The sequence below is a fragment of the Vidua macroura genome, chromosome 13, assembly GCF_024509145.1.
Source record: "Vidua macroura isolate BioBank_ID:100142 chromosome 13, ASM2450914v1, whole genome shotgun sequence".
NCBI classification, from domain to species: Eukaryota; Metazoa; Chordata; class Aves; order Passeriformes; family Viduidae; genus Vidua; species Vidua macroura.
This window is the reverse complement of record NC_071583.1, coordinates 14,617,383-14,629,465: the sequence shown is the minus strand read 5'-3', so window position 1 is coordinate 14,629,465 and position 12,083 is coordinate 14,617,383. Positions and strand designations below refer to the sequence as shown.

Sequence of the window (12,083 nt, the reverse complement as noted above, 5' to 3'; positions counted from 1 at the left end):
CCACAGTCATCTCAAGGGTGCTGCAGCAGCACTCCTAGGTTCCTGTTTGAGGGAAGACTCAAGCAGTCCCTCCACAAGTGCTGAAGACCAGCTCATTGCTGTGGTGGGGTACAAGACAAATGAGAGCCCATAGAACAAGGGAGAAAGCCTGCCTGTGTCCAATTTCCATACATTGTTCTCCCTAGCGCCATACAGATTTATCTCCTTTGCCAAGACATATTCAGCCCATCGGGACACACCTATTAGAGTAGCAGAGCAAGGTTTTTCAGCCTATATTTAGTTTGTTCCATGCCCTTTCTGATAACCAGCTTTCCCTTCAAATCCCTGTCCTTCCTGCCTGTGTATTGCATCCTTGAATTGTCCTGCCTCTGGTCCCAGTCTCCTCTGGCCCAGCTGAGGGAGGGATGAGCACCCCATCTCCCAGAGAATCAGGTTAACCCACTGTTCCATTTGGGTTTTGCAGGTACGAGCCCTGCAGCGGCCTCCCCCTGGTGTGAAGATTGTGATTGAAGCTGTCTGCATTATGCATGGAAAAAAGCCCAAAAAGGTGGCAGGAGAAAAGATAGGCACCAAGGTGGATGATTACTGGGAGCCAGGCAGGGCCCTTCTCCAGGACCCAGTGCAGTTCCTGAACAGCCTGTATGATTATGATAAGGTAAGCAGTGGCAGAAGGAAGCTGCGACTGGGATCAGGCATTGCTTCACAGACATCCTTCTCACAGCAGTAACAAATTGAGCTCCTTGTGGGCAACACCCTTCAGCACCACCAAGGACGAGGGTGTATTTGGCCTGGAAGCCCTCATGTGAGTTGGGTGCACTTCAATGTAATGGAACCCAGACACACAAGTCTTCACATTCTGTCCCCCTGCTCTTTTTTGGGGAGGAGCTAGATAGAAGTGGTACGGGAAGGGATTTATCCAATTCCACAGTTGTGGCTCCCAGACCTCAACATGCAATCATTTGATTATTTTTGCTCCAGTGTGATGCCTTGACCATCCTGTCAGGTCCTGGGGTGCTGCTGCCTCTGGGGGAAACCCTTAGGAGATCAGTGATGAGCATGCTAGAGATCTGACTGAGGAGAGTCTCTTTCTCTCCCACCGTTCTTTGCAGGACAATATTCCAGACAGTGTGATCAAGGCCATCCAGCCCTACATTGACAATGACGAGTTTCAGCCAGCTGCCATCGCCAAGGTGTCCAAAGCCTGTACCTCCATCTGCCAGTGGGTGCGTGCCATGCACAAGTACCACTTTGTGGCCAAGGTCGTGGAGCCCAAGCGGGTAAGAAACTGTGTGACCCAGTTGCCTTTGGTGTTTGGGAACACAGTACTGGCAGCTCCTTTCTGCAGGAGATGCTGGGAATCCATACATTCTGTAGGTCAGGACATAATGCCTTTGTCATCCAGGGATTGGAGTGACTGAGATATTGAGATATCAGTAGCTAGCACCTACCAGCAAGTGCTTTTATTGAAAACCAGCTCTTGCTTCAAGCTGGGGGAAGAGCCTGACCACATACCCAACACACCCACTGTTTCCTTGTGCATCTCCCCAGCAAGCCTTGCGGGAGGCAGAGGAGGACCTGCGTGCCACCCAACTGATCCTTGACGAAGCTAAGCAACGCCTGAAGGAGGTTGAAGATGGCATTGCCATGCTGCAAGCCAAGTACGAGGCCTGCAAAGCCAATAAGGAGGAGTTGGAGAGGAAGTGTGAGCAGTGTCTGGAGAGATTGGCCCGTGCCGACGTGGTAAGGGACAGAGCTAGGTTCTGCCTGCTTATGAGAGGCAGCTCAAGTTCAGATCAAGCAGCACAGTGGTGAAAACACCCATGTGCCTGCAGCTCATGACAATCCTAGGCTGAAGCTACCTGGCCTAATCTCAGCAGCTCAACAGGACTGGAAAGCTAAGCTAGCCAGGCACTCATGTAAAAAGCTGCTGTCCTCCTGTGCACAGTTTCCTCAGTTTACAATGGTTCTCCAGGACATCTGAGAGCAGCCTAGTAATCCCAGTACTGAGTGCTTAAAGCCAAACAGAATTCAGACTATGTCAGGGGGCACTCCAACCTCTGGTCACCAAAGTCACCTGCAGCATTACCCAGAGAGCAGCAGGACAAGGTTAGACCTCACAGCAGCTCTCACATGTCCAACTTATCCCACAGCTCATCAACAGCTTGGCTGATGAGAAGGTGCGTTGGCAGGACACTGTGGAGAGCCTGGATGACAAAATCAACAACAGCTCTGGGGACGTGCTGGTTGCAGCTGGCTTTGTGGCCTACCTGGGCCCTTTCACAGTAAGTGTGCAGTGGTCAGCACTCAGTTTACAGCTCTGCTGTCCTGGCCAGGGAGAAAGGATTAAGACACAAGGGTGCAAAATCCCTCCAGGATCTCTCTCCACTTGTGCAAGAGGCTGCACAGAGCCCATTTGAATGGGAACAGGAGGGTTTAGATACTCACAACAGACTAGCTGCAACTGAAAGAAAGGCTATGATGGTGTTTCTCATGGCAGGGAGACTACCGTGCAGCACTGTCCACAGAGTGGATGGAGGAGCTGGTCAAAAATGACATTCCCCACAGTGAGGATGCAAGCCTCATCAACACCCTTGGGGACCCCGTGGAAATCCGCTCCTGGCAGGCAAGTTTCAAAAAAACCCAAACCAAACAATACTTGAGGAAGAAGGGGCCTCAGGTAAAGACTAAAACAGTCAGCTCACCACTCACCAGGATCCCCTGGACCAAAGGGCAAGCTCCCACACCAAGCAGCTGGATAATGGCCGAGTATCTCCACACTGCAGAACTGGAATTGCTGTCCTAAGGCTTGTTCTTTACAAACACCAGTCCCAGAGCCAAGCTCTGGCCATAGCCTGCCCAGGCCTGACCCCAGAGCACAGCCCCATCCCAGGGCTTGGCTGCTGGCAGAGGTACCTTCACCACCATTGCCTGTCCACCCACTGGGAGTACTCAGGGACCAGGGCAGCTAGGGCTTCTCTCTGGTCACCTATGTGCATTACCAGGTGTCCCAACAACATTTTCTACCCTGTTAGATTGCTGGTTTACCCAACGATGCCCTATCTGTGGAGAATGGGGTAATAACCCAATTTTCCTTGCGCTGGAATCACTACATAGACCCACAAGGACAAGCAAACAAGTGGATCAAGAATCTGGTAAGAGCTGTGGGGAGGAAAGCCAGATCTGCCAGGACAGGGGAAACAGTTTTCTGTCAGGAGCTGTGCAGAGCAACTGCAGGCTTTGGGCTCTAGAGCTGCAAAGCCCCATGCTGTGGCAGCCCAACCTAACCAGCACCAGACAGTCTCCACACCCACATTCATCCCAGGTGGATTTCCCTTCTCAGGGAAAGCAGCACAGGGCAGGAAGAGCCCTCATATAAGCAAGCAAGGCAGCAAGAAAATCACATTCCCACTCTGATGGGTGTCCAGTAACATTCTGGGAGCCTTCACCTCACAAAACAACACCGGCATCTCCCATAATGGTTTTCAGGTTTCTAGCACAGAGGGCTTAGGGTGGCATTACCTGGCTGCTGAGTACATTCCCTACTCCCAAAGTGCTGAAAACACTGACCAGCACCTCTTCTGCCCTTTTGAAGGATCAGGCAGGAGGCTGAGGCAGCTGCTCCTGCTTTGCTCCCTGAGAGCTTTTCTCACCTGTTCTCACTTTGTAGGCTCTGCCCTGAATTAGCAGTGTGGGGTTCCAGAGGGGTATGGCTCTGTGAAGGACATTGTCCCTATTTCCCCCCTTTTCTGCTACCTCATTCAGCTGTCTCTAGTGCCTGCTAATGTGGGATAAACTTGCCAAAATAGCCAAAGTCTAGCTGAGCAAGAAAAGATATTATTTCTGCTGCCCCAGACAGCTAAATCAGGCCAGTGAGAGGTGTACTGTGCACCAGACCTGGATGTGAAGGTGGCAGGACACCACAGAAACCCTGCCCTCCCCTGCTGCCTTTCAGGAGAGGGCAAACAGCCTGGAGGTGGCCAAGCTGAGTGACCGGGACTTCCTCTCCACTTTGGAAAACACCATTAGTTTTGGGAAGCCCTTCCTGCTGGAGAATGTCGGCGAGGAGCTGGATCCAGTCCTTGAGCCAGTCCTGCTGAAAGAGGTCTGGTGTCTCCCCTTGGCAAGGAGGGCAGTGGGTACCTGGCTGAGCTGTAAGGGGCCAGCTGGCCAGGGTGCCATGGGGTGGGGTGCGTTTGTAGGTCTCTGTGGGCAGGCAGAACTCACATGGATGAGTGAGTCCCATGCCTCGGCCAGGGCTCCAACACCCTGACAACCTCCTGCACACAGTGGTCTTCTGCCAGCAGGCATCTCTGCCTGGGAGGCAGGGCCACGAAATACAACTACTGTCTTCACATTCAGGCCTTTAGTTCCACAGGGAAACTTGGAGCTTCTCTGTCCTGAGAGCCTTCAGACTCTCCTGACTTCAGAGCCCAGGGCAGAACAGGATGCCTTCCCTCACAAGAGGTAGCCATCCCAGCCTCCCTGTATTTGTCCTTCTCTGGTACAGACCTTCAAACAGCAAGGCAGCACCGTGCTGAAGCTGGGGGATACAGTGATCCCCTACCATGATGATTTCAAGATGTACATCACCACCAAGCTGCCCAACCCTCACTACAGCCCTGAGGTCTCCACAAAGCTCACCCTCATCAACTTCACCCTGTCACCCAGGTACCTGCTTTTACCCCATTAGTTGCCCATGCTGCTCAGCCTCATTCTGCAGTCCTCAGACCCTCGGGCATGTTGCCCCCTCCCCTGCCACCCTCACTTCCGTGGCTTTTGTTGTAGTGGCTTGGAAGACCAACTGTTGGGAGAAGTGGTGGCTGCAGAGCGGCCTGACTTAGAAGAAGACAGAAACCAGCTAATTGTTAGCAATGCCCAGATGCGTCAGGAACTAAAGGAAATAGAAGACCAGATCCTGTATCGGCTCAGCACTTCTGAAGGAAACCCTGTAGATGACTTGGAGCTCATCAAAGTATTGGAGGCATCCAAGCTGAAGGCAGGAGAGATCCAGGTCAGAAGTGAAAGGTGCCATCCCCCCTGCAGCTATGCATCCCCTGCCAGCACTCCACTAACCATGACATCGCTTCTGTCCTCCAGGCCAAGGTGGCGGTGGCCGAGCAGACAGAGAAGGACATCAACATCACCCGCATGCAGTATGTGCCTGTGGCTGTCCGCTCACAGATCCTCTACTTCTGTGTCTCAGACCTGTCCAACGTGGACCCCATGTACCAGTATTCACTCGAGTGGTTCCTCAACATCTTCCTCTTGGGGATCCGTAACTCTGAGAAAGCAGGTGCCTGCCCAGAACAGCCCCTCCTCTCCTCTCCCTCACCCCACATCTGCACCCGATCTGCGTGTGAGAGCAGCACCTGTCCTTCCCGGGCAGGGTGTGGGTGTGCCTCTGTGACCAGGAGCCCAGAGCTGACATGGAGAGCACCCTCCACATCCCCCATGGCACCTCCCACCCTTGTCTGGTTGTTGCCTTTTTTTCAGACGAGCTGACGGAGCGGGTGAAGAACATCAACAACTACATCACCTTCAGTCTCTACTGCAACGTGTGCCGCAGCCTCTTCGAGAAGCACAAGCTCATGTTCGCCTTCCTGGTCAGCGCCCGGATCCTGATGAATGAGGGGCGGATCGATATGGTGAGCAACTCACCCCAGTCCTTGAAGGGATCCATCAGGGCAGCTCAAGCACAGACTGTTCAGCCCCTAGAACTGTGCTGGGTGGAAAAGGAACCTTGTTCCCTGGGGTTAGGAACAGGCTTGGCAGCCTGCTGGACAAACACGGGGGCCTCTGTCTTTATTCAGCTTTCAAACTGTTCTCTGTGTTTACATGCAGAGCTGCCTGAATCCCCTGCAGCTTTTGCCAGTTTGCTGCCAGGCTGCTACAAAGGTTAATGAGTTCAGAGGGAGCAGGCAGGGGTTAGCAGAGAGTGGCAGCTGAGCAGTCACTATGTTGATCTCACCAGACCCTCTAGCTCAGCTACTCCTTGACACACACACACCTGGCAGGAGAGCAGCCAGAAGAATACTACAGGATTTTAATTGCATGTGGCACCCTGTGCCGTGGGCTCAGGTGGGTAGGCTATTATCCATGACCAAATCCTATCCTGTTCTCAGGATGAGTGGCGGTATCTGCTGTCAGGAGGGGCCATAAAGGAGATGAAGGACAACCCAGCTCCAGCCTGGCTGAACGAGAGAGCGTGGGGAGACATCCTGGCCTTAAGCAGCTTGAAGAATTTCTCTGGCTTTGACAACGATTTTGCAGACAGCCTTGAAGGATTCAGGACCATTTTTGACAGCCTCAGCCCTCACAGGCAAGTGTACCCTGCTTTGTCAGCTTAGCTCTACTGCACATGACATCCCTGGGAGAGCAAGAGGAGCTGATAGAGCCACAGTGCCAGCTCTGCTTCCAGTGCAGTGCCGTGCAAGGGAAAGGAAGGATGAGGCGCTGCCTTGTCTCCTCAGGAGTGACTATTGCCTGAGGCAGAGCCTTATCTCAATGCCCTATCCTAGCAGTATTTGCTGCTTCCCCAGTGGAAGCAGTTCTGGCTTGCCTGCTTATAGTTTCAGAGCTACAGACAACAACCTCAGTCACGGGACTGGAAGGTCCTTGTCCCTTATGAAGCCCCAATGGCTGCCTGCAGGCAACTTGGGTACTTCCTGTGGAGTGTGGGATATGGCACATTCCCCAGAAATGCACCTAATTGCTTTGCAGAGAGCCTTTGCCCGGGAAGTGGGAAGATGAGCTTGATGCCTTCCAGAAGCTGCTGGTTCTGCGGTGTCTGCGTGGAGACAAGATCACCAACGCCATGCAGGATTTTGTGGTGCTGAACCTGGATCAGCGCTTCATCGAGCCGCAGGTAACCAGCCAAGAGCAGGTGCTGGTGGGGACAGGAATGGAGCTGGAGGCCTCAAGCTCGTGATAAATGGGCCACCAATTGCAGTGAGGGTGCTCGTGCCCCTCTACAGCCACAGCGTTCCTCCCACAGCTGGGGAAATACCTATGTCTCAGATGAGGGATAGCCTTTCTGATGCCCACCAGTTAAACCACACTAGGAGGGGACAGATACTGCAGGTGTACAAGGGAAGAGTTCAAATGACAAATGGGAAAGTGGTTCATGGCCTGACCGTAATGCAGCCAGAGGAGAGCTGTACATGGTTCTCACTGATCATGTTCCTGGCCTTGGCACCCAAGAGGACACTGAAGCCTTAGAGGAGAGCTGGAGGCCAGGAGGGCTGAGGAGGTGCTGCATGGTTCCACTACGGCCTCTCCACTCCAACCAACTCTCTGTTGCAGACCACTGACCTCTCAGTCGTGTTTAAGGAGTCCACTGCCACCACCCCCCTGGTGTTCGTGCTGTCCCCAGGCACTGACCCCGCTGCCGACCTCTACAAGTTTGCTGAAGAAATGAAGTTCACACAAAAGCTCGCTGCCATTTCTCTGGGCCAAGGACAGGTAAGCTGTCAGTGCATACCTGGAACAGCAGTGTCCTGGCACTCGTATCAACCTCACCAAGCTCCAACTTGGTCAAACACTTGCAGCAATGTGAAAACACCCTCAATGCCCTAGGGCCCTTACTCACCAACCTTCTCCTTCTACCTCCTTGGGGTAGGAGCTGCAGCAGCTCTCACTACAGTCCCTCTAACTTCCCAAATCCATCTGCAGTTTTTATATTCCCTCCATCCTCCCTCACAGGCTTGTACAACCTGTAAAAAAAAAACATGCTGTGCCACCAAACAACAAAGATCCAGCTGAGCCATGGGGGCAAAGCCAGGCCATAGCTCTGGACAGTGGTCCTTCCAGCCAGTTCCAAGGAGCTGCTTCCCTGTCCTTCTCAGGGAAGGGTCTCTGAGCTCTCCCTTTTGCCTCTGCAGGGCCCCCGTGCTGAAGCCATGTTGCACAGTGCCATGGAGCAGGGCAACTGGGTCTTCTTCCAGAACTGCCACCTGGCCCCCAGCTGGATGCCTTCACTGGAGAGACTCATCGAGGGCATTGACCCCAGCAAGGTGAGATGTTTTACTGAGCAGGTGCCCACTCTGAGGATAACAGGCAGGAGGCTGCAGCCTGGGAGGAGCCCAGCTCTAGTTCAGACCCATCCATAGGCTCTTTAAAGAACCAGAGGGTCAGTGCAGGAGCAGCTGCAGGGGCTGTGCCTGCACCCTCTGAGCACTTGCTGCCTTCTGGACCTCCAGGTGCATCCGGACTTTCGCCTGTGGCTCACCAGTCTGCCGAGCAACCACTTCCCTGTGTCCATTCTCCAGAATGGCTCCAAGATGACCATCGAGCCCCCCCGTGGGGTCAAGGCTAACCTGCTCAAGTCCTACATTAGTTTCAGTGATGATTTCTTGAATTCTTGCTCCAAGGTAAGACCCAGATTGTGCTTTGGCTTGCTGTCCCCATTCTATGCTTTCCACCTGGATGTTGCTCCTCTCCAGGCATAGATCTTCCTCCCCATTAGAGAATCCATGTGCTAGAGAAGGAGGTGTTTCTCATAAACTCACATCTCTGAATGGCCACTTGGAAGTTTTACTTTGAGAAACAGAAGCAACAGTATTTTGGAGGCCTGGCATAAGGCATTTGCAGCTCTCTTTAAGCAAGGAGTGAGCCATGGCCTTCCCCAGCACAGCAGCACTGACTGAGGTTTCCCCTGCTCCACGCTCCAGCTGGCACTCCTGAATTGGCACATTTGCTCTGCCAGGTCCCAGCAGGACCTGACTTCCTCCAAGGATGTCTCCTCCCAAGCTGAGCAACTCTCCCTGTTTCCCACAGGTCACAGAGTTTAAATCTTTGTTGCTGTCACTTTGCTTCTTCCATGGGAACATGCTGGAGAGGAGAAAGTTTGGGCCTCTGGGGTTCAATATCCCCTATGAGTTCACAGACGGAGACCTCCGCATCTGCATCAGTCAGCTGCACATGTTCTTGAACGAATATGCAGAAATTCCCTACAAGGTGAGAGCTGCGCCCCCTGTGAGGGAACAGGCTCATGATGCAGACATGGATCAGAACCATGGTGGGGTCTCTTGCAGGTTCTGAAATACACAGCTGGGGAGATCAACTACGGCGGCCGTGTGACCGACGACTGGGACCGGCGCTGCATCATGAGCATTTTGGAAGATTTCTACAAACCTGAGGTTTTAAGTCCTGACTTTGCCTATTCTGAATCAGGTATCTACAAGCAGATCAGTACCTCTTCTGACCTCAATGTAAGTACTCAAGTCACAAATTGCAGCTCATAGGGGGATTGTCACAGTGCAAAGGGGATCTCTCCTCTCTGAAACGCACTGCATTTTCAGGTCCCTGGGGGAATGTAAGTTTGTAAGAACCTGGGGATCTTCAGCTGGTCTTGGTCTCAGAGTCTGTGTGGATTCCTCTCCAGGGCTACCTCCAGTATGTCAAGGGCCTGCCTCTCAATGACAGCCCAGAGCTCTTTGGTTTACACGACAATGCCGACATCACCTTCGCTCAGAACGAGACCTTTGCGCTGCTGGGGGCCATTTCACAGCTGCAGCCCAAGACCATCACACTGGGAGGCCGCAGCAGGGAAGAGGTGGGTGCCCCAGGCCTGACAGTGCTCTGGCAGCCAGTGCCCAGTGTGGGCAGTGACCACAAGCACCAGCTCTCAGCAGGTGCCACCCTGCCTGCTGGGTGCCAGCGATGGCACTGCCAGCATTAGCTCTCCCGCTTCTCAGCAGCCATGGGGTGGATTAGAAGATGCTGCCCCTTGCTGCTTTCCTCCCAGATTGTAGAGGAGACCTCCAAGGACATCCTGGCAAAGCTGCCTGATCCCATGAACGTGCAGGAAGTGATCCAAAAATACCCGCTGCTCTATGAGGAATCCATGAACACAGTGCTGGTGCAGGAGGTGATCAGGTAAAACTCCTGTGGGATGACATCCTAGGGAACAGCAGAGATGTGCAGGCCCCTGCTGCCACCCACCTTTGGGGAACCTCAGTACTGAGCACAACAGTGGGGTTGGCAGTCACCCTAACAACTGTGTTGTCCCAGCCGGGACCTTTGGTTGATTCTGTCTCCATGTGTAACAGTCAGCAGTTTAGGGCTGGGGGAGCAGCTGTTGAAGAGGATTGGGGCTGGGAGTTACATGGAGGAGCTTCACTTGTGTCTAAAGAACCACGCCTGTCCCCAACCCCCTCTGGGCAGGCAGTGGGTGATAAATCTCTAGACTGAGTCGCTCTGCTCCCTCTGCACTTCTCTGTAGGTACAACAAGCTCCTGGAGGAGGTTGCCTCAAGTCTGAAGGATTTGCTGAAAGCTCTCAAGGGCCTGGTCGTGATGTCTTCTCGGCTGGAGCTGATGGCCAGCAGTTTGTACAACAACACTGTTCCTGAAATATGGAATGCCAAGGTATGTGCCCCAGCCAGCCCAGCTGCCTGCCAGAGCTCACCCAAACCAGAGGAGTGGGTTATCAGCTGCTGCTGGACTGGGCTGTCTCACATGGAGCTGGCTCTTGGTCCCCTGGCATGGAGATGTCTCCTGCCTAGTGCAGCTCCCAGTTGTTCCCAGCCCCTGGGCTCTGGGCAGCTCTCAGCAGCTGAGGCACAAGGTCTAGGCTGTCCTTGACTGCATTCAGCACCTCCCTCTGTGGGTGCCCCACAGGCCTATCCGTCCCTGAAGCCGTTGGCGTCGTGGGTGAACGACTTGGTGCAGCGGATTGAATTTCTGCAGAACTGGATCAGCCATGGGATCCCCTCTGTGTTCTGGATCAGTGGATTCTTCTTCCCCCAGGCCTTCCTCACTGGGACACTGCAGAACTTTGCCAGGAAGACTGTAATCTCCATCGACACCATCTCATTTAGCTTCAAGGTCAGTAAATCAGGTGGAGAGTCTGAATTTATTTGGAATCTCCTGCTAGAAGGCCACAAAGGTCCTGACCTGCCCAAGAGGTGAAGCCACCAGCCTACCCAGCTGTCTATGGCTCCATCATCCTCTTTGTGCTTGGATATACCCACCCACCCACATTGCCAGACACCTCCCCAAGGCTGGCAGAGGCTTCTGCTTCCAGACCTGCTCACATTCCCCTCCACCAGCTCTGTCCCAGGCTGCCCCTCTGAGAGCTGTGGCACGCTCTCTTTTGGTAGTGCTGGCTTAACTAAGAGCTACTTAAGAGGCTTCTTGGGGCTGAGCCCCCAGGGACACACCTTGAGCGAGGGCCCAGCGGCTCCTCCCTATGGCAGGTCATGAAGGAGTCGGTGAAGGAGCTGACGCACCAGCCCAACGTGGGCTGCTACATCCATGGCTTGTTCCTGGAGGGCGCCCGCTGGGACGCCGCTGCGGGTAAGCTGGCAGAGTCACGCCCCAAGGAGCTCTACACGGAGATGGCTGTCATCTGGCTGGTGCCTGTCCCCAACCGCAAGCCTCCAGAATCCGGCTCCTACCTGTGCCCCATCTATAAGACTCTCACTCGCGCAGGTAGGTGCCCTAAAGGCAGACTTCCAGAAGCACGGGAGCTGCAGGGGCAGCCCGGGAGGGGCAGTAGGGAGTTCCTCCTGCCATACATGGGAGTAAAGCAAGGCACTGTTCGCAGTGGCTAGCCAGGGAGAAAAGATTTCTCCTGCTGTGTTTGAGGAGATGGAGCAGCCAGGCACCCTGGCTCTGCAGTACTGCCCATGGCCAGGCTCCCCTCAGGCCCACAAGCCTGTTTCCCCCAGCCTTGCTCAGCCAGTCATTTGGCTTAGGGTGGGGAAAAGGGCTCCTGGATGGAGTCACTTGTCTGGGATTCCTGGTCAGTGTGCAGCAGCACCACCCTCTTGCCCTTGCTTCCCCCATTACAGGCACGTTGTCAACGACAGGCCACTCCACCAACTACGTGATTGCTGTGGAGATCCCTACGGACAAGCCAGAGAAGCACTGGATCAAACGGGGCACAGCCTTGATCTGTGCTCTGGACTTTTAGCCAGAAAACGCAGTGAGCCAGCCCAGGACCCCACTGCAGCTGAGGGCCTGAGCCAGACTGCTGCCCCCCTCTCCTCCTGCTCTCCTTCTGTTGAGGTGAGTCCTGCCCTTCCCCTGTTGAGGTGTGTCAATAAATGGAGCCTGGTGTCATTGCACTCCCCATGATTA

The 12,083-nt window shown here is 54.0% G+C and overlaps 1 protein-coding gene across 1 annotated transcript in view; it reads left to right on the top strand.

The window, feature by feature from the left end:
* The window catches only part of DNAH1 (dynein axonemal heavy chain 1), a 71,982-nt gene extending 59,912 nt beyond the window's left edge, over nucleotides 1–12,070 (top strand). Inside the window, exons 56-79 of the mRNA XM_053989438.1 lie at nucleotides 464–655; nucleotides 1,110–1,277; nucleotides 1,549–1,740; nucleotides 2,151–2,282; nucleotides 2,498–2,623; nucleotides 3,033–3,152; nucleotides 3,953–4,102; nucleotides 4,508–4,668; nucleotides 4,786–5,011; nucleotides 5,098–5,293; nucleotides 5,494–5,645; nucleotides 6,123–6,319; nucleotides 6,721–6,865; nucleotides 7,303–7,461; nucleotides 7,881–8,012; nucleotides 8,199–8,369; nucleotides 8,776–8,955; nucleotides 9,033–9,209; nucleotides 9,383–9,553; nucleotides 9,746–9,876; nucleotides 10,223–10,367; nucleotides 10,620–10,826; nucleotides 11,198–11,432; nucleotides 11,795–12,070. Coding sequence (XP_053845413.1) covers nucleotides 464–655; nucleotides 1,110–1,277; nucleotides 1,549–1,740; nucleotides 2,151–2,282; nucleotides 2,498–2,623; nucleotides 3,033–3,152; nucleotides 3,953–4,102; nucleotides 4,508–4,668; nucleotides 4,786–5,011; nucleotides 5,098–5,293; nucleotides 5,494–5,645; nucleotides 6,123–6,319; nucleotides 6,721–6,865; nucleotides 7,303–7,461; nucleotides 7,881–8,012; nucleotides 8,199–8,369; nucleotides 8,776–8,955; nucleotides 9,033–9,209; nucleotides 9,383–9,553; nucleotides 9,746–9,876; nucleotides 10,223–10,367; nucleotides 10,620–10,826; nucleotides 11,198–11,432; nucleotides 11,795–11,916 — 3,987 coding nt within the window. The 3' untranslated portion in view covers nucleotides 11,917–12,070. The remainder of the gene's footprint in view (nucleotides 1–463; nucleotides 656–1,109; nucleotides 1,278–1,548; nucleotides 1,741–2,150; nucleotides 2,283–2,497; nucleotides 2,624–3,032; nucleotides 3,153–3,952; nucleotides 4,103–4,507; nucleotides 4,669–4,785; nucleotides 5,012–5,097; nucleotides 5,294–5,493; nucleotides 5,646–6,122; nucleotides 6,320–6,720; nucleotides 6,866–7,302; nucleotides 7,462–7,880; nucleotides 8,013–8,198; nucleotides 8,370–8,775; nucleotides 8,956–9,032; nucleotides 9,210–9,382; nucleotides 9,554–9,745; nucleotides 9,877–10,222; nucleotides 10,368–10,619; nucleotides 10,827–11,197; nucleotides 11,433–11,794) is intronic.
* Nucleotides 12,071–12,083: the final 13 nt, after the last annotated feature.